Source organism: Lampris incognitus, chromosome 16 (genome assembly GCF_029633865.1).
Source record: "Lampris incognitus isolate fLamInc1 chromosome 16, fLamInc1.hap2, whole genome shotgun sequence".
In the NCBI taxonomy this organism is placed as follows: Eukaryota; Metazoa; Chordata; class Actinopteri; order Lampriformes; family Lampridae; genus Lampris; species Lampris incognitus.
Genome location: NC_079226.1, coordinates 23,682,724 through 23,703,604, shown reverse-complemented (window position 1 = coordinate 23,703,604; position 20,881 = coordinate 23,682,724). Strand labels below are relative to the sequence as shown.

Genomic DNA, 20,881 nt, shown 5'->3' with positions numbered 1-20,881 from the left:
CTGATTTCACGTTTATGCAAAACTGACAGATAAGTACAGTTGTCCTGTAATGTATTCTATTAGACTCTGATTTAACTGGAGGCAATTACCAAAGCCAGCAATGTCCAGCACCCCGATGAAGTTGGAGGAGTTCTCAAAGGGAAAGCACTGGTTGACTCGTTTGACCACATGATCAAAGAGGCGGCTGTACACCGCTTTCGCCAGGGCATCGCGGGCATTGTTTGCTTGTTCCACCTTCAGAGGCACCCTGGAGGGGACAGACAAAGTGGGGCGAAGAGAGTCAGTCTGAAAACTGGGGCATAAAAAAATTCTCTTATTGAAGCTCTTTTTCCTCGCCCCATCTTCTCTTCTGCCAGTTTTTTTTTTTTAATGAACACAACTTTTATGTAGCATCAAAAGTTTGACTGCATTAATGGGTCAGTTTTGCTGCATAGTATTAAAAGATCTTGTTCTTGATCGTTATGCTGTAGTTGGACGACTACTTTCAAATGAGGGTTTCTGAGAAATAGAAGATAAGGCATTAAAACTAAATATGCCCCCCTGAACCTTGCTCGACTCCTTGATGGCACTTAAACACTGTGCAGTTTTAATTATTTAGTGGGCCTGACTGTACGGACAAAGTGCAGCTCTATGGGGCACTGGAGTTCAACTCAGCCAGTCCACAACATGACATAGACAGATTGTTTCACATTCAAGACCATGTTGTGCCATCATCAACATTCACCTTTATTTCTCCCTCTTTTTTTTTTTTTTTAATTATTCCATCTTCCTATTCTCCTTCGTGGTGGAATGAAAAAAAAAAGCATATCCATTACAGAGGCATGGTCCTTCGTTACCTATTCTCATGGGAAAAGGATGGCCTCTAGGCCATTTCAGCATGGCCGCATGCAGGTAAATGCAGAAGGTCTGATAAACCACAAGTGCCCTTTAAGTTTAAGACAAGGAAACCACAACATTCGTTCAGGTCTTGCAAACCGCAATGAGCATTTATAATCCCCCCCCCCATGTTCCTATTAAATGGCAATATCGCACATACACACCAGTCATAGATCCAGTTATCCACTACACTAACCCCACCACTAACCCCCTCAATTACCCTCATCCTTCCCCAGGGTAGGGTGGATCTGTCTGGGGTTTTAATGACGAAGCCCGGCTCCCATCTCCCTTCCTCACCCCACCTGCTCTCTAGGCACCAGGCCCATACGGTAACTGCAGCCCTCCTCTCTGGTCTCCTCAGATTAAGTCTGCATTATTTATGCGGAGAAAACACTTTCAGACCAGGGCGGCATCTGGCCCTGTTGAAATATTCATCTGCAAAACCTGGTCCCCATCTCTCAAACACCACCTCACCAACATAGTATGTGCAAACTGTATCCATGCTGCACCTCACACACCACCTTGCAAGATTCTTGCACAATGTAGAAACCCTATGCAACAATGCTAACAGTGGCTGAGTGGATGCAGAAAATACTCAAACACATCCAAAATACTCCACTACGTAATTTTTATCAATATACCATTAGGACATAGTAGGGGCCCGCTGTTAGTGACTAGACAGGAGTGCTAAATTCAAACAGCATATCCTTTGGTGAAGTAATCTCATCTAGCACAGACTCACCTTAAAGTATACTAAGTCCATAACGTAACAGAATTAATTCAATCTCAGGCTTTTCCCTCTATATAAAGAGGTCCTGGCTTGGTACAGAGTGGTCTGTAAAAAGGATAGCACTCTTACACTGTCACTTTGCCAAATGCCCCGTCACTGCCAGTGTTGATTCGGCACAGTTTCTGTCTAAAAACTACTCACAATCTTTGGATCGCTCATTAACTGACTGGTGTCTATTTGACAGCCATTGATGAGGAATATAGAGAAGTTAACAGAGATGAGGAACCACTCTTTACCAACAAATGCTAAGACGCTGCAAGCGTGGACATGAGCATCTTCTGACAGCCTTGTGAGGATAAACCCTGCTGCTTTTACTTGTTTGACAAAGAGGACCAATCCGAAAGCAAACGCTGCTGTTCTTGTCAACTGATCAGAGCAAAAGAAACCCAAGCAGCAGGAATGCTGCAAGTCTTACTTGATAACTGTTCCTTTGGCGCCCCCTGCTGTAGTCAGCATGACTCTGGTGGTGAGGCTGACCCGCAGGTCATCCTGGTCCAAACCCAGCAGATCAGCACAATATTCCAGAGTTTGGCCTGACTGATTCTTCAACACACATCCACCTATAACACACACACACACACACACACACACACATACACACACACACACGCAGACACGCAGACACGCAGACACTCTGTGAAAGTCCCACTACATGGAGATGGACATGTTTATAAGACAGTGGAAGCCAATGGGTTTTTCCTTTTAAAGAGGTCCTTACTGTGCCATTATTGTCTTTACGTTACCTCTGTGTATGGCTGTGTTTATAATTAATGAGACTAAGCCTTCACAAAAACAGCAATGTGTGTTGACCTTCCTGAATGTTTGCCATGTTAAAAGACGTCTTCATTGTATCTCGCCTGACACATGTGTGTGATATCCAAGGACTCTGCATCTGTTAATTTTATAATAGTTGCTATCACACATTGTAAAATAGGTGCTGCTTTGAGGCTCTTACAATTTTGTTCATGATCATCTGTCGGTGTTGCGTAAATTAAGTCTTGGATTCTCACACAAGGTCCTATATTGGTACGAGCTTGCAGATATGAAATAACCTGCAAACGGGATGTTTTTGTCTCTGTAAATGAATGTCACTGATGTGGGAATTTCTCACAATTTTAACTTGGTGAAAACTGTGCACTGCATGGTGGTACCCAGATTTGTGCAAATGGCTGCACATGTGCCTGTGTGTGTTGAGTGTACTTAAAGCTTGCTAGGAGGAGTTTGGGATGGGTTTTTTTTATATATATATATAAATGTATTTCTAGCGTTTCCCCTTATCCCACCCGATTAACCCAATGGCATATGGCCGGAACTCTTGTTTAATAACCCGCCTGGCTCATGTTTCCACAGGAAGGAGATAGTCGTAACACCAGCTTCCTTCAAACTTGTGTCGGCCGCTCTCGCTATTTTACACGCTGAAGCCTCGCATGGATTGCATTACCTTCAGGCCGCGAAGGAGACGTAGGGAGAATGCTTTCGGTTGCTTGGCTGCAGGTGCCCGGATGGACCAGAGGGGTTGCTCGCTGGAGAACGACGAGTCCCCGAACACTACACCAATCTACACCCACTATCCCTCAGGTAAGGGTGGCATAATGAATGCCTTACCCTGCGGACGCTCTGGCCGTGACCGGTTACGACGAGTCTGAGATACGAACCTCCCAGCCACATGACGGCGGTTTATTCCGCTCGGCCATCAGAGTGGCCAGAGTTCGGGATGTTTGCTGACTTTGTGCATCCCTGTGAACAAAAGCGGTAGGGTTTCACGGGAGACGACTTCATTTCACATAAGCATTGTCCTTAGCCGCAAAGATCTACAGACACCCTCTGGTAGCAAGGTGCATTTGTTTTGGAGAGAAGAGAGATGTTGTTTTTTTTCTTCCAATTTTGATATACTTTAATGATCCCCGTAGGGAAACTGCGCTCTCCATGTAACCCATCCTAGCTGTGTAGCTAGGAGCAGTGGGCAGCGCCTGGGGACCGACTCCAGTTAGTCTTTCCATTGCCTCGGTCAGGGGCAAAGACAGGAGTATTAACCCTAACGTGCATGTCTTTTTTTGATGGTGGGGGAAACTGGAGCACCCGGAGACAACCCACCACAGACACAGGGAGAACATGCAAACACCACACAAAGGACGACCTGGGATGACCCCAAGGTTGGACTACCTCGGGGTTTGAACCCAGGACCTTTGAACCCCAGGGTTGTTTTGTAGTGTTGTTTTGGAGAAATGAGTGTTTGAAAGATGTACGGCAGTGAGGTAAGGTATCATGTGGCTATGCATCCCGTCTGTGTGCCTTAAAGCTTTTCGTCTGATTTTGAAAGGAAGAGGCAAACATTTGGAATAATTATGTAACACTATCTAATCTCACTGACAGCCACGTTTGATTAAATCAGCCAAATAGAGCCATGAAAACTGCATTGAGACTGATAAATGAAAAAATAAAAACTCCTCATAGAAGCTTTAAGACTGTGTAAAACGCTCTTGTTTATGTACAAATCAGGCCCAACCTGAGGTGCTTCCTGTTTCCTCAAAGTCGATGTTACCCAGGTGCAGCACGCCGGCAACCACCCTGAACAGGTCCAGCTTCTCGGTGTCATCCAGGCCGATCCTCCTCATGGCCACACACATCCTGTTGAAGTCTCCCTGGTCGTCAAGAAGCGGGTCCTTCAGAGCGCCGGTCTTTAGGTGCTGGGAAGCACATGGGCGAATGAGAAAACCGAGGAGACCTCGTAGGAGGAGATGCCATCAAAATAAACTCAATTTGAAGCATGATTCACTCAATATGAAGGAGATTAATGAATAGATCTCTACAGAAAAAAAACATCATTGCATGAACTGTTACATCTACAGTTTAATTTGAATTCTCCTCATATTTTGAATGAAGCAGATTCCAAATTGAGTTTAGAGGATAAAAAAAAAAAAGATGACTCAGCTACCTCAGTGCACTTAACTAAACAAAAGTGACTTTTTTTTAATGTGCCAAAGGCTCGTCTTGCTAACAGATCCACCACCGTCCCACACTTAACCAAGGCTGTTCTGCTACATCAGCCTGGTCTCTAGGCGTATGAAAACCGGCAGCATAAACGAAGACGGTGGCCCTTCTGATGTCTTGGCCATAGGGAACAATGAAGGATTTTCAAAGCAGAACGGTTAGGCACACAAATGTCACTGGATGAGTTCAGTCGAGAATTTAGCCTGCAATTTATGCATCGCATTCTTATAAATCCACCACATCTGAAGAGATTTCACTTCAGTGCTGGAAAGTGACTGGTGTATTCATACAGTGACTTTGTATTAGGGCTGCACAATTATGGCTAAAATTATAGTTCAGTTTATTTTACTAAATGTGATCACAATCATTAAACATGATTATGAGGCTCAATGATTTAAAGCACAAATTCATTTTATTGCACAATGAACATCTTGACCATTTTTCGAGTGCAGTGAGTACTGAAATGTGTTCAAAATTACCGACGTGCCAATGCATACGATTTGTGGAAACTACAATGATAGGCAGCTATACAACATTAACTGTGCAGCCCTACATTGCACAGCAGGAAAAGCTGAATAAACAAGCATCCTTTGTATTTTACAATGTGTTTAAACATAACCCCCCCCACACACACACACAAACACACACACCACATCCCATCCCGAGCCAGCGGGCCCATGCAGACAAAGAGGAAGCATGCACTCATTTCCCGTAAGCACTAGAAATGGCAGCATGTAAAACCTGAGCATCTCAGTGTTTACATTCAGGACAGGACAATGCAGAGTGTAGAGAGCAGTGAGTCTTAATAGGGAAAATAAGTATCACCTTAGTGTCCTATATAACACATAAATGTGGCAAGACAGAAAGACAATACAATTACTTGATTAGTAACACGTAATATCAATGGCACACCATGGAGCTCAATAGAGGATTTGGTACAGGATTTTCATTTCTTTTAAGCGTGCACCATGCACGTAACCCTACAAACCACTCAGTTTGAAAATCTAGTTCAAAAATCACAGAAGCAAAAAAATACAATTTCACTTTTGTTCACGACCAAACATTTCAAGAGGGAAAATGCAAATGAAAATACAAATAGCAAATTCCAATTTTGAGAGCTGGGAAAAAAAGAAGAAAACCTTACAGCGGAAGGTGACAGTGGATCACCAGGTGCATCTAATGCATAATGAATTTCTATACTGTGTGTGTGTGTGTTTGTGTACCCTAAAAGCATAAAACATCCTACCGAGGTGAAATAGCACATTAACCTTAAAGATAATATTGTATAAATCAATATGAACCGTAAAAAAAAAATGTAAGCCATCACTGACTGCTACGTCGTGCAAAATTGGTTTTATAATTTATGCAGCAGTGTGCTGCCAGAAGTAAGCAAGTGTAAAATCCATAGAGAGAAAACCGAAAGTGCACACCCTTGATTTCCAGTCTCGCAATAGATTTTTGTGAAAAGTTTCATTAACATATAAGAAGATATTTTCCTATCCTGGAAAACGAGACGTGAAATGGAGGCATTGATAATAAGCCCCGGAGGGAGCGAAATGTCAACCTAATTCCTCCTATAGTCTGACCGAAATAGTAATTACATTTTCTCCTGAAGCATTTGCGGCACACCACAACTGGCTCTATTTTCCACATTGTACATAATTCATCAAACACACATGCAGCAGCTGAACTAATTTCACGTCTTATAAAATTCTTCTTAACGAGCTGCTGGATTGAATTTGACTTTTACACTTTATTTCCACGATAGTGATATTCCTGTAGGATTGTCTCCTCAGTTCCTGTTTACACATCACAGACGTGCCCAAAATACCGGGGAAAATAACAATCTGTACTAATTAAAATGATTCATTACCTCTTGAATGGGGTTGCATCACAATACATTATTTGCTTTGTTTGACTTGATATTCAATTCTCTGTTTAAGTCACAGGCCAATTTATCACAAAACACATCCTTTCAACGGCCAAGTAATGCATTTTGTGTTTGTACAAAAAAAAACCAGCAAAAGAACATTAAATCCATACCACATTGAGGGGTTAATGTGGAAAAATGAACATACGATTACCTCTGGACTCTTGCGGTTCTGCATGATCTGCTTATCAGAGTCCTTATTGGCAAAGTATCTTGTGCATCCTCGATTCAGATACTGTGACAGGCAAACAGCATAAAAACACACAAACATGATTATTTTTTTTCTTTTGGATCCCCCCCCCCTTTTCTCTCTCCAGTCGTATTCGGCCAATTACCCCACTCTTCCGAGCCGTCCCGGTCGCTGCTCCACCCCCTCTGCCGATCCGGGGAGAGCTGCAAACTACCACATGCCTCCTCCAATACATGTAGAGTCGCCAGCCGCTTATTTTCACCTGACAGTGAGGAGTTTCGCCTGGGGGACGTAGCGCGTAGGAGGATCACGCTATTTCCCCCAGTTCCCCCTCCCCCTGAACAGGTGTCCCAACCGACCAGAGGAGGCGCTAGTGCAGCGACCAGGACACATACCCACATCCGGCTTCCCAGCCGCAGACATGGCCAATTGTGCCTGTAGGGACGCCCGACCAAGCCAGAGGTTGTTGGTAGGTAACAGAATAGACCGCTATGCTACCCGGACCCCTTAATATTTTGTCAATTTTATTTCAGACACATGACTTTCACGTATCCTTTTTTTCTTGCTGAGGATACCTGTGTGACGGGAGTGTTATTATTTTTTCGCCTCACCTGAAAGATTAACTTTGTCTCCTAATATTGCTTCACAGTTGACTGGATCGCTGCTGAGGTAATTACCTCTGTTGATGTGCGTGTCACCGCTGGGACTTGATACAATGACATGGTGATAAAAAGCAGCTAGAGCTGCTTATTATTCTGATAAGTGTTGCCTTTGAGGGCATGCAAAACAACAAAGACATGGATAAACACCTTTTCACCCTCTGATATGAAAGCACTGATTTCTCAATGTAGCACTACAGAGCACAGTTTGATTTCCCTATGAGCGACAATTCAGTTAAGTGTCACTAACCCATTTTACTAATAACCAGCTCTTAGCACATCTAGCAGGCTTGAACTGAATTACCGACCCATGTTCATGCAAAACAATTTATCCATGCATCAGTTAAATGAGGCTAGATTTCAGTGATATCGCCAACAATAATGCATGCATGCATGCATGCATGCAAAAAAAGAAATAAATTAAACCATGCAAATACTGAAACTGAACTCCTGGACAGTTTTTGAAATGTATCCTTTATCTAATCCATTTTTGTATGAATGCAATTTGCTTTGTGACCAAAGAATGTTGGCAGAGTATGACCCGCTATCTGATTTGAGTTTCCCTCCAGCCCTCTCTCAAAGAAATCAATCAGCCATAGAGGTCACTGTGTTCACACGCTCGGGGTATTTGCAGCTTCTGAAGTAGGCAAACAGTGAGAGTTTGCAGATCATGCAATATATCATACTGGTGTAGCAGGGTTCGTTTTATCCACTGGGTTTTGCCGAACAATTAGTCTGTGTATGGATGAGACACCAGAGTACTTTTAAGGCACCAAAACATTTGAAAGGGCACAGAGTTAAGCTCTGGTTTGGATTGCGAATACTGTTCTTCTGCAACAAAAGGATCAAACCTGCTCTGTATTCCCAAGTAAAACAAAAAGGGTACTAAGAGTGTAAGGTAAGTAAAGGTATAGAAGAGTGCAGGTGCAAGGGAAATATGCATGCAAGTGTAAGACCTTTGTTGGGTCGATGATAGACATATCTTAGGGCCGGTCATTATATCGATATCGTGATATAAGACTAGATATCTGAGATTTTGGATATCTTCATATGACATTAAGTGTTGTGTTTTCCTGGTTTTAAAGGCTGCATTACAATAAAGAGATGCAATTAGACTGTTTTAGCTGTTGTATTATTTGTCTCTATCTGTTTGGACATCATATCTGCATCACTAATGAGCATTTATCAAAAATGTCATTCGTGAGCGCACCAATAGTCATCTCTACAATATCGTCAACATACCGATATCGATGTATTCGGTAAAAACATATTGTGATATCTGATTTTGTCCATGTCGCCCAGCCCTAACATATCTTGGGTCAAAATATAAAATTGGGTCAGCAAGGTTTATGAATGCAGACCCTGGCACCTGTTTGAGTCTACTGACCCTAAAGCTGTCTGGAGAATCCAGGTGCAGCCTCTTTTTGATATCCTCGGAGGCACCGGCACACAGCCTGTAGAAAATATGGTAGTTCCTCTCCTCTTTACTCTGCATGCAGATCCTTGACTTTTCCAGCAAGTAATGGGATACAAACCCACCCACCACTGCATTCTAGAAACACATAGAAACACAGTAGAATCGGGTTAGAAACAGACCACAGAGCCAGCATATAGTCAGTGATAATCCATGAATTTGAAAACATTGTTTTGCACAAGAAATGTGAAAAATGTTACCATGCAAAATAACATCATGCCATTTTTTCTTTTGGATTTTTTTCCCCACCCTTTTTTTCCCCAATTCTATCCGGCCAATTACCCCACTCTTCCAAGCTGTCCTGGTCGCTGCTCCATCCCCTCTGCCGATCCGGGGAGGGCTGCAGACTACCACATGCCTCCTCTGATACATGTGGAGTCGCCAGCCGCTTCTTTTCACCTGATATTGAGGAGTTTCGCCAGGGGGACGTAGCACGAGAGGATCACGCTATTCCCCCCAGTTCCCCCTCCCCCCCAAACAGGCGCCCCGACCAACCAGAGAAGGAGCTAGTGCAGTGACCAGGAAACATACCCACATCTGGCTACCCACCCGCAGACACGGCCAATTGTGTCTGTAGGGACGCCGACCAAGCCGGAGGTAACACAGGGATTCGAACCGGCAATCCCTGTGTTGGTAGGCAACAGAATAGACTGCCACGCCACCCGGGCGCCCCCTATCATGCCACTTTTATGCTTTTTTGCCAATTTTTTTTTCTTGCGTTTTCAAAAATTACCTTCTCGTTGAAGTGGATCTCCACAAACTTTCCAAAGCGGCTGCTGTTATTATTTCGGACAGTCTTTGCATTTCCAAAGGCCTCGAGAAGGGGATTTGCTGAAGTTTAAATTAGAAACCTCACATTTTTATCTTCATTAAAACTGTCAATATTCATCATTTCACTGGCCTAAGTGTAGAACTTATGACAAGCTATTATTGTTTCAGTAAGTTACCTTCCACAATTCTTTCATCAATATCCTGGCCCGTTCCGTATGATGTGGTCAGATATCTACAGCATGGGGAGTGACATGAGTACTATAGTGATGATGTATTTAAGTTTGGTGTCAGAAGTTAATTATGGTGCATTAATATGGCTACAAATAAAGCCAACATTCAATGACAGCTATTCCAAAATGACTTCAATAAGTGCACTGAAATGTCAAATATAGTGTGTTATAGTACTGAACACAAATACAACTAAAAACAACTTGGTTTCACCATCTCAGAGTCTGAAAACTCTGCATCACATCTTTTCTCCATACCTGAGGATAAATTTGGTGTTTTCTGTCTTTCCAGCACCAGATTCACCAGAAACTATGATGGACTGGCTAATTTTCAGAACTTTCATGTCCCGGTAGGCTTTGTCGGCTACGAGAGAAAAACAAACATACCATTGATTTATCAACTTTATGCAATCAGCTGTACATACAAGAAGTACATCTAGTCCACTGTCTTAGCTGAAGAGGTTGCTTGCAAGTGCTAAAAATCGCAAATTACTTTTAAATCCATGCAATTTCTAATAGTTATGGCAAAAAAATTCCCATTTCACTGTATTTCTTATTCTTCCAAAAGTGATTCATACATTTCCAAAAGAAGAGGTTAAAGGAGTTGACATCATAGCAGCAAACTTATTTACAAAGGCGCTGCTAATTGCAACAATATCATTTAATTAGAGGGTAATGTGTTTTCAACATAGCCCTCCAATACTCACTGAAGTCATACAATATTTTGTAGTAATATTTTATGCTACCCGGCATCACCGATTCTAAGCTGTGAGCTTGGACTTCTCACCGATAGCGTAGACGTGAGGCGGAAGGGTGCCGAGGGACTTCCCCCGGTATGACTTGATGGTCTCGGCGGCGTATAGCTTGGGAATGTCATAGTACGGGTTTACAGCTATTAAGATGTTGGCTACGTATGTCTGTGAGGAAAGTAAACACAAGCATAAATAAGTTGAAACATTCAGAGAGGGTTTCAGGTAACAACGTTCCAAGCCAGGGATTCCACTCTTTTTTTAGGAAATTATTTTCCAGGACTTTCCAGTGGCATTTTTCATGACTTTCGCTTGGATATACATGACGGCTGTCGATCATGGAAGGTTCGGTATCAACCATCAGAGGAGGCTTCAACAGCTTCTGAATGGACCGAGTAACTTTTAGCCGGTCACAGAATACACTCCCTAAACTTCAAATGTTGACGTGCAATCTCATCTCATCATCAGCTGCTTCTTTGCGGTTGGGTCGTGGTGGCACCAGGCTAAGTAGGACACTCCAGACATCCCTCTCCCCAGCAACACTCTCCAGCAACTTCTGGGGGATCCCAAGGCATTCCCAGGCCAGACTGGACATGTAGTCCCTCCAGCAAGTTCTGGGTCTACCCCGGGGTCTCCTCCCAGTTGGATGTGCCTGGAAAACCTCCAAAGGAAGGCGCTCAGGAGGCATCCTAATCAGATGTCCGAACCACCTCAACTGGCTCCTTTCGACACAAAGGAGCAGCGGCTCTACTCCGAGCTCCCTCCGCATGTCCAAGCTCCTCACTCTAAGGCTGAGCCTAGACACCCTACGGAGGATGTCTGGGCTCTGTGACCCCATGGACCCACCACCTGCAGGGATGAGCATTGGGGTAGGGTGCAATGCAGGCTGGGCGGCAGGCAAAGGCGGGGACAGGGGCGTGCTGACTTCCGGCATTGCAGACTGGTCCTCAGGATGTGGAATGTCACCTTTCTGGCAGGGAAAGAGCCTGAGCTGGTTCGGGAGGTAGAGCAGTACCAACTAGATATAGTCGGGCTCACCTCCACACATAGCATGGGCTTTGGTACCAAATTCCTGGAGAGGGGCTGACGTGCAATCTCAATGGCTAAATATATCCAGAGTAAAATGTGATCTCAGCTAAATATTGCGCTAAAAATATGCCATCTCAGTGGGTAAAAATACAATTTTATAATCTAGCGATGATTTCCCATGACCTTAATAATATCTCCAAGACATTTGATCAATTGTATCTGGTGCTTTCCTCGACCAGAAAGCTATTCCAGAAAGCTACAAATTTCCAGGTTTTCCAGGATGTGTAGAAGCCCTGCAAATATTCTGTTTCCCACATCAAGTTAACAGCTTACAGACAGAGGGAAAGCAGCGGCATGAGGCTAAATTAAGATTGGTGAGGCACACCCTGTCTAGCCTTCCCCTCTACCGTCTTTGTGCCTCTACCAGCTGTCACTCATTTCCTAAGTAGAGTGACTAAGATCTGGATAGGGTTGGCCAGTCTTGACTGAGTGACCCCTCGGTCGCCTTTCCTCCCTCTTAATTATCTGACGCTATTCTCTCGGGGATGTAAGGACAGGGCCGTTCTCTGCTGTTACCCATCATCCTTCTAACCTTTTCTTGGTGCAGCAGGATGGCAGTGGGTCATGGGGTAAACGAACGAAACACATGTATGCAATGTTCCTGTTGATGCTACCGTATACACAGAGAGAGTGGCTATCAAGAAAACGTACGTAGATGTGGTCTTTACTGTACCGCACTCTGACGTTGTTGAGAAGAGTGGCTTCATTCAAGTACATCAGCGAACCTTAAAAAAAAAGGGGGGGGGGATAAACAATGTTGAAGGGATACTGCACCCGAAATGCACTTCATCATGCAGACAACTTAATCCCCACACAAAAGCTTTTAATTCTCTCGGAAATTAGTCTAGTGTTAGCTCACAGTTGTCCTCTACATGCTTGTTGACATCATCTTCTGCAGGAAAGACTTGGCTCATAGATGCAAGAAAGGTCTGAAAGATGAAAAAAACAAAAAACAAAAAGAAGTTGTTTTAAATGTTTCCCTTTGCTGCAAAGATTTCTGTGGTGTACCTTCCAGCAATCAGTTTTATGTGTCTGCAAACTATAGTGTGTTTTACTACATCACGCCACTATGACACAGCGTGCACTGACATAATCGCTATTCAACAGATCTTGCTTAAGTTCAACTTTGCACATTTGCAAAAGCTCATAACACAAAACAAATGTTCAGCAGCGTTGTAAAAACACAGACACAAACATCAAATGACTAAAAAAAAAAGGGACAAACAAGCGTGCACAGACATTAATCATTCATCGTGCTTAAAAGATCACCGCAATAATGTTCGCTGCCACATGTTCCCAAACTAAATTAGTTACTGATATTCACACGCTATTGTTCTGCAGTCTGACTTAATGGAAACAGAGTCAATGGAACAAGCCGGCTGTGAGAGAAACAAGGAACGACATGGCAGGATAATGAATAATTTGGTGGGACAGCAACAGGATCTGAGCACCCGAGTGTGTGTGTGTGCACATATCTGTATGTATGGGTTGTGTGTATGTGAGCAAGACAGTGAGTGTGTGTGTGTGTGTGTATGTGTTTGTGTCTGTTTGTGTCTGTCTGTGTCTGTGTATGTGAGTGTGTGCATAGTACATGTGGTAGAAGAAAGACTAAGATGGTGCTCTGCGGAGATCTTGTGGGAACTGCTCTGTTATCAAAAACACCTTCGCCATGGCACATATCTATATTTAATTTTTTTTCTTGTTTTATGATCTTATTTTTAACAATTTTACTCTCATGAAGGACTTTGTGACCTTGCTCTGTGAAATGTGCTGTACTAAGTAAACTTTGCTTGGTTACAAATGGGTCCACAGCAGTAACTGATTGTAAATCTCAAAAAGCAACAAAGCACATAGGTGTTTAGTGTCTCGGTGAGCTGATCAGGAGAAGTAAGCTGTTAAATACCACACAGTTGTCCATTTCATTATATCTTCACGTATCAGTACACTTATCCTCTCCAGCCCTGTAAATACAGTATTCATGACACATTCTGTATCTCTAGCAATGTGTGTGTGTGAGTGAGTGTGCCTGTGGGTCTGTGCACAGGCATGTCTGAGCTATTGGCATGTAGTTCACAGCTATTAACAGACTGTAACCACAGACAGAATGCGCTTTGTGTGCTTGCTTCTATGGCTAAAAAAAAAAAAAGAAAAAAAAAGAGACCAACAGCCACAATAACAACCGTGTATGAAATGTCTGACAAATGAAGTGGACAAAGCAATGCCCCAGCAGTGGGCACCGTCAGGCTGTCTCTAGTTCAGGGTCATGTACCGAGATGAGGCTCTAATGAGCTCAACTCGGCAGTAAAGATGATGCTCAATGGGCCTTTCATCCCTGCACTGGATGGAGCTGGGCCCTGTGCAGTGAGCATGAGCCCCAGCTCTTCACTCTGCATCTGGCGCTGATGTTAATTCAAACTCAGAGGAATGCCAAATGAGGTGGAATTCCAGCAAATGTGCAAACGTGTGCAGATCCTTCCGAGAGTGACTTGGGGGGAGAGAAAATAAATAAATTCAGAGGAGACTGTTGCAAGTTAGTTATCAACATCGGCATGCTGTTTGTATCTCTGGCTAAGGCGGTGCACACTGGGGAAATTTGGAGGCTCGGGTGCAACAGGTGGCCCTCTCCACCTAATGACCGACTCCAGGCAACACAATCAGCACACCTGCTGCTGCGCTCTTCATTTATTCATGCCACAGTATATTGTCACACTCTGTTTGTGTGCTGTCTCTCATGTTTCTCACATTTAAGGCATTGTTGTGCTCATGCCTTACTGCCTTAAATTGCAATTTAGGCAACGGTTCTTTTTTCTGCCACATACATATAGATGTTATTGTATGTGGCAGCACTTTCAGGCACAGGGTTCGGCACGAGTCTAAGCTGCTGTTGTAATGTCCTTTCAACTTAATACTTGAATGATGCAAACATCCACAAAAGCACTGAGAAAATATGTCGACTCATGGGTATGTGAGTTTTTTAGGACTGTGTGCATGCACTTTTGCATGTTTTGAGAAAAAGGGTGTGAAGGAGGATGCTAGCCATAAGGCGTTGGTGTGGCAACAACCACCTTTCCTCAACTCTTTCTCAATTGAAACAGGAGTCATCACAGTTCTGTATGGAGAGATAAATAGTGTTTGTGTGTGTGTGAGATGACCTACCTTGCCCCTCTGCTTCAGTGGTTCGATGGTGAGTGTGTCGGCTCCTATGTCAACAATCATGCCCAGCTGGAACCCGTCGCTGGGGTGGGGTGCCCACACTGGCTTCCCATCCTCCATTGCTCTCCCCCAGGCAGCACAGTAGCACGTTCTTGGTGGTGAATAAGGGGGCGACGTGAGGGAATCATGTCAGAAAGAGTATAGGGAATAGGACAGGTCAGGGCAGAACATTACAGCAGTTCATGGACATGTGAAGTATACAATAAATATTCTTCTTTCGGCTTGTTCCCTGTTTCCCAGGAGTCGCCACAGTGGATTTGATAGTTTCCATCGGTACCCTGTGAGGGCACAGCACTGATGGCGGTCTGGTCAATCCGCATAATGATTTAGCAAAATTTTAAGTCGGATGCCCTTCCTGACACAACCACTAACCCTATGGATGATATAGTATACGGTGACGTATACAATACCTACATAATGTAAAAAAAATTTTTTTTTGATCCCCCCCCCCCCTTGTTCTCCCCAATTGTACTTGGCCAATTACCCCACTCTTCCGAGCCGTCCCAGTCGCTGCTTCAACCCCTCTGCTGATCCAGGGAGGGCTGCAGACTACCACATGCCTCTGCTGATACATGTGGAGTCACCAGCCGCTTCTTTTCACCTCACAGTGAGGAGTTTCGCCAGGGGGACGTAGCACGTGGGAGGATCACACTATTCCCCCCAGGTCCCCCTCCTCCCGAACAGGTACCCCGACCAACCAGAGGAGGCGCTAGTGCAGCGACCACGACACATACCCACCGCTGGCTTCCCAGCCGCAGACACGGCCAATTGTGTTTGTACGGATGGCCGACCAAGCCGGAAGTAACACAGGGATTCGAACCGCTGATCCCTGTGTCGGTAGGCAACGGAATAGACTGCTACGCTACCTGGATGCTCTATACACTATGTAATTTTAAGTAGTTCCAGTGCTACTGGAGTAGTTACTGTGCCTTGTCTCTGCTAATGGCTTCTGATCCACTACTAGCAGCCTTATGCAGTATTAGTTCCTAACTACTGTTTTGTTGTTCAAGTCTTCAATCATCTTAAATCCATACAGTGCCCTGATGAATGGCAAGGTTTCTTTGTAAAAAGGATTTGGCCTCTGTCTATCACCTGGTTTTTCTGTATTTAACAGTCCTTTTTCTTCATGACCCTGTGGCTAATCAAAAACAACTGGGGGTCAATCTGATTTAATTGCTGACTAGATTCCTAAGAAAACATTCATTCATGGTGTGGGTGTCTTTTTTTCTGCATCACTGCCCTCCCTTTTGCAACCATCATCAGATTAGGGTTTATGATATGCACTTGCTGCTTCCTTCCCGTGATCGTACCCATGTTAGTGTGACTAATCATGCTGGTAAACGGCGCATGGATCAAAACAATCTGTGCAGCAAGTTTCCATGTTGCCCATTAACCTGAATTTGAGTAATACCATTTCAGGTTGCCAAGCTATCCAGTGGACAGTTTATTTTTGCAACATTTTTACAGATTTATGCCCTACTTTAGATCCTCGAGACTGGAATAAAAACAGAAGATTATAACCAAGAGCAGCAGATGTATCTTTGGTAAAGTGGAGAATTAACAAGATTACCCCTGTCTGAAAAGGGATGTAACCATACCAAAAATAGCAATATTAACACCCATACAAAAGTATATTAGGCATGCATTAAACCTGTAAATGCCTCGATATATGCATCTCACCATTTTTGACTGAACAGCCAATAGCCACAAGTAGTGAATGTACTACATGCTATATAGAGCCCTGGATCATTTCTAGAGAAACCAGTAAACCCATCCCTCCAATCTCTGAGCACTAGCTGACAAATGTAAAAGCCGTGTTTGCATCGCTGTGTGTATCAATGTAAGCCTTCAACCAGTGAGTTTCCTTAGAGTAAAAGTGCTGACCTTCTGATTGAGTATTTAATGAGCTTTAGGGATTGAGGTCAAATGTTAGCGAGTTGATGGACTGGAAACTGCTGATGCATCCTTTGGTGAGGACTAAAGTTCACCTGCTACATTAGCTCATCAACTTCACTACTGGATCAATGACCTTACTTTTGGACCCGGATTTGTCTTGAAACTCCCAGCAGATACTTCCTGATTCAACATTACAATGGTATTTCAGTTCCAATTTGCTGAATATTGCAATTTTTCAAATATCACTATATTGATATTGCAATTGTTCTAATGCTCTATCTCCTTTTATTGACTGTAAAACGTGAAAGCTGCAATAATCCAAAGAAAATGTGCAACAAAAGGTATTCATTTTCTGCCCCATGTGTTGCAGAAACTTGAAACACGAGTATGCTTCCGAGTAAACAATCAAACAGTTCACATTCAAACATTTGGAGAGGCAGTAATCATCGACTCAAACATCATCACAGCATCTACTGACTGAGCTTCAGTATTGCAGCTCAGAAGAGATGCTGCAATATTAAATTCATTTTGGCTTAGTATTTTTGTTCCCACATCCCCTATATGCATGGGACTTATCAATTCAAACCAACATTCCAACCTAGCTGACAAGCATTACAAGCCAAGGGTGGGCTAAATGTTATTCACTCTGTTCTGACTTACAAGCAGCAATACTCAACTTCTTTGGAAAACCAGCCAACCAGTTCCTTCTTCCTGAACAAAGGATTGCCCATTATTAAATAGTGCACCAAATCACAGTTTAACCGTGGTCCAGATTATGCAAACTTCATCCATTGATGGACCTTGGGTTAACCCAGTTTGTTGCTCCTTAAAGAGTTTATTCTTTTCAAAAACTGGCTCAAATTATTAAAAAAAAACATAAATAGGGAAATATTCAACAATTCCAGGTATGCCGTATTATAATTGAAAGACATTCATTTGGTTAGTCCTAGTCACTGTGCACTTTACTGACTTCACACTTTGTTTACCATTGGCTAGCATGTTAGCCCAAAGCTCAACAAAAACTCTTATCATCTAGAGGAGATGGGTGTGATTGCTCTGCAGCAATATCAGCTCATCTACCAGGAGACGGCACATTGAGTCTGGCTGATAAATCCCCTTGACCTACAATGTGCTCACTGGTTATCAGCCGAGACTGTACATCACACAGTTTGCAACCTACAGATTATGAAAGCAATTAGCACAATCTTGGAATGGATATGTGCATAATGTATACATCTAAAGTACACCACTATATAATTCAAAATGAGATGCAAACTGAGGGTCACACCAATACAATATCTGTGCTCGTTTATATAAAAAGCTTGTGACAGTTGATGTTAGGTAAGAACAATGACACCTCAATATGACATTATATGGCCTCTCTATTATTACACCACTACCATGATAATGACCCCGTTTACGACAGGTGTCTTTGTTAAATGTTAGCTAACAGTTAAAGTGGAGGAATATTTCTAACATCAAAGGACTGATCCACTATCAAGGCCAGAACTAGAACCAAATAACCTCAAAATGAGGTTACCCTGTTGACTGAGTAGGTCTATGTAGGCCACACAGGAACTGTATGGCTAGTTCAAAATCCACCGCACCTTCCCAATCAGGGAATGACTGGACTATAATAATCAAAGACAAGACCAATTTCTGAATACACGAGTAAAGGTACCATGTTCTCTCCCTCAACAGAAGAGCCTGTGTGAGTCTGGCTTGCAGGTGACTTTAGTGAGGGTGTGTGTGTGTGTCTCCCAGCCTGGGAACCTTGTCCAAGCTGTTCTATAAGTGACAGGCATTAGAGGTCAACACTCACATCAGATTCTAAAACACCGATTAGAGTCAATCAGCAGTTTAGGCAGTCCAGTAGAGCTTTGAGCCACCTCACCTTGTAATGCCTCGGACCCGTGCTAAGTGCATACTGTCAGGTAGAGTCAAATCCATACAGGCGAGTTCCTTGTAGCACTAGGTAGTAACTCAATATTATTGCTTAACATCTTTCAATGGTATTATGTCAGTATGAAATTCAGATATATTCATTTCCATTCCATTATCCAAGCCGCTTATCCCAATAAATTTTTTTGTGTCTAAATTAATGATAACGAGAGTCTTTTACCCAAAATTTCTGACAGAATGAGTTTTATTTGAAAACTAGTACTGGTTAGACATTCTACTCAACATAACCAAACGGTTCAACATGATGAACCTTAAACGTGGTATTTTTGCACATGTGAGCAGATATCCTGATCGATATTGTGTAAAATTCCCCATGATTATTGTGATTAAACAAAAAACCACCCAGGCACTAGTGTCAAATATGGCCATTCACTTAGTCCTCATGTGCAACTGAATTGTAAACAGGATGCAATATTCATGCAGTAAAATTGGAGGTTTTTGGACATGTAGTCCCTCCAGCGAGTTCTAGGGGTTTCTATATTTATTTTAAATAAATACATGAGTTTTTGATCTCCGGTCTGCAAGTGTGTGGAATCAAGGTTCAGAATATCCCGCAGATACACTTTGTCATCTAAATACTTATTCAAAAAGTTTCCCACCCTTCCCTACATTAAAACATGATTATCATATCAACAGGAAGTACTTGCAGGGTCAAACATAACTCACGACAAGTGAGCATCTGACTAGTGCAGAGACGAGCCATGTAAGCCTGCTGGGTTTAGGAACGGGACTACCGAGGGCATGTTGTTAGCTTTACTCTGCTGCGTGGAAAAAAAGCCACAGTTCAACCAGTTTTCTATCCATCATCACAATATAAGTTTAGCTTTTTGAATGAATGCGATTTTGAAATTCCCATACCTCAGGACGTTTAACTTTCACACCATTACTTAAGGCAACTTAGGTTCATTACTAAGCAAGTTAAAAACGATCAAAATGTCCACATGACTCAGGACAGGACAATTAAAGAACTACAAACAGACACACATGGGCAACTTTGACTCTGCATTAAATCCTCTTAGTATTTGACCCTAATCCACAGCAGAGGTGAAGACGGCTGTCAGGACTGCAGTAGGAAGATCTAGGGCTGGTAGATAAAGGCTGTGGTCAGGGACAAGGGAAATCAGAGGGGTCTCTCTCTCTCTCTCTCTCTCTCTCTCTCTCTCTCTCTCTCTCTCTCTCTCTCTCTCTCTCTCACACACACACACACACACACACACACACAAACAGAGAAACATATAGAACACACACACACACACACACACACACACACACACACACACACACACACACACACACACACACAGCATCCTGTAAATGTAGTGGACATAGTGTTTCCTGTTCCCTCCAAGGCAAAAGGATATGGAAAATACATTGGATATCTAGAGTGAGCCAACAGGATATCAAGCAAAGCACGCAATTACACAGTGTGAAGCGTTTCATTTAATGTCACAACAAAGTTAACCAACTTCAGCTGCGTGAATACAACGCAAGGAGATTTTTCGTTGAAACGAATCTGCTCAGAAATAGTGCGGTAGATTGGACGTGTTGATGGCATTTCTCATTACTGACTGAGTGCTAGTAGTCAATTTAAATAAGGTGAATAGTTAACATAAACACGTCGACAATTAATAGGTTACAGGTTGGCGTTTGCCAACAGGGCAGACTAACCCCCCCCCCCCTTGTGAATAAGTAATCATGGCTATTGTAGCGGTCCGGCAGCATACGCCGTTAATTCAGGCTAAGGGCATGTATTGTCTATGGGATTAGATCAAGTAATAATAAAAGTATTGACAGACGGCTACAGTAACGGCTCCTTCCCTCACAGACGCACACGCCACAGACGCGAGCTACTGTGTTTGTAGTCCGGCCCTGGCTATCGGCTGAAAAGCAAGTGTAGATAAAAGCAAGAAAAGTCCTACTCAAGACAGAACGAGGAGCCACTTACGATGAGCGCTCTTGAGATGATCAGAGTAGGGCACAAGTGACAGCTATGGAGTTCCCTCATACGGCTCGGCGGGATGATTTATTCCGGTTTCGCTCGGTCTCCGGCGGGCGTGATGAGGC

At 43.2% G+C, this 20,881-nt stretch overlaps 1 protein-coding gene across 2 annotated transcripts in view; it reads right to left on the bottom strand.

The window, feature by feature from the left end:
• The window catches only part of myo6b (myosin VIb), a 60,059-nt gene extending 39,178 nt beyond the window's left edge, over positions 1-20,881 (bottom strand). For both annotated transcript variants that reach the window (XM_056295237.1, XM_056295238.1), the window contains exons 1-13: positions 20,763-20,881; positions 14,903-15,050; positions 12,606-12,675; positions 12,398-12,471; positions 10,696-10,825; positions 10,167-10,272; positions 9,858-9,913; positions 9,644-9,741; positions 8,824-8,988; positions 6,742-6,822; positions 4,173-4,353; positions 2,082-2,226; positions 90-247 (exon numbers count right to left, since the gene is read on the bottom strand). In XM_056295237.1, the coding sequence (XP_056151212.1) occupies positions 90-247; positions 2,082-2,226; positions 4,173-4,353; positions 6,742-6,822; positions 8,824-8,988; positions 9,644-9,741; positions 9,858-9,913; positions 10,167-10,272; positions 10,696-10,825; positions 12,398-12,471; positions 12,606-12,675; positions 14,903-15,019 (1,381 nt within the window). In that variant the 5' untranslated portion in view covers positions 15,020-15,050; positions 20,763-20,881. The remainder of the gene's footprint in view (positions 1-89; positions 248-2,081; positions 2,227-4,172; positions 4,354-6,741; positions 6,823-8,823; positions 8,989-9,643; positions 9,742-9,857; positions 9,914-10,166; positions 10,273-10,695; positions 10,826-12,397; positions 12,472-12,605; positions 12,676-14,902; positions 15,051-20,762) is intronic.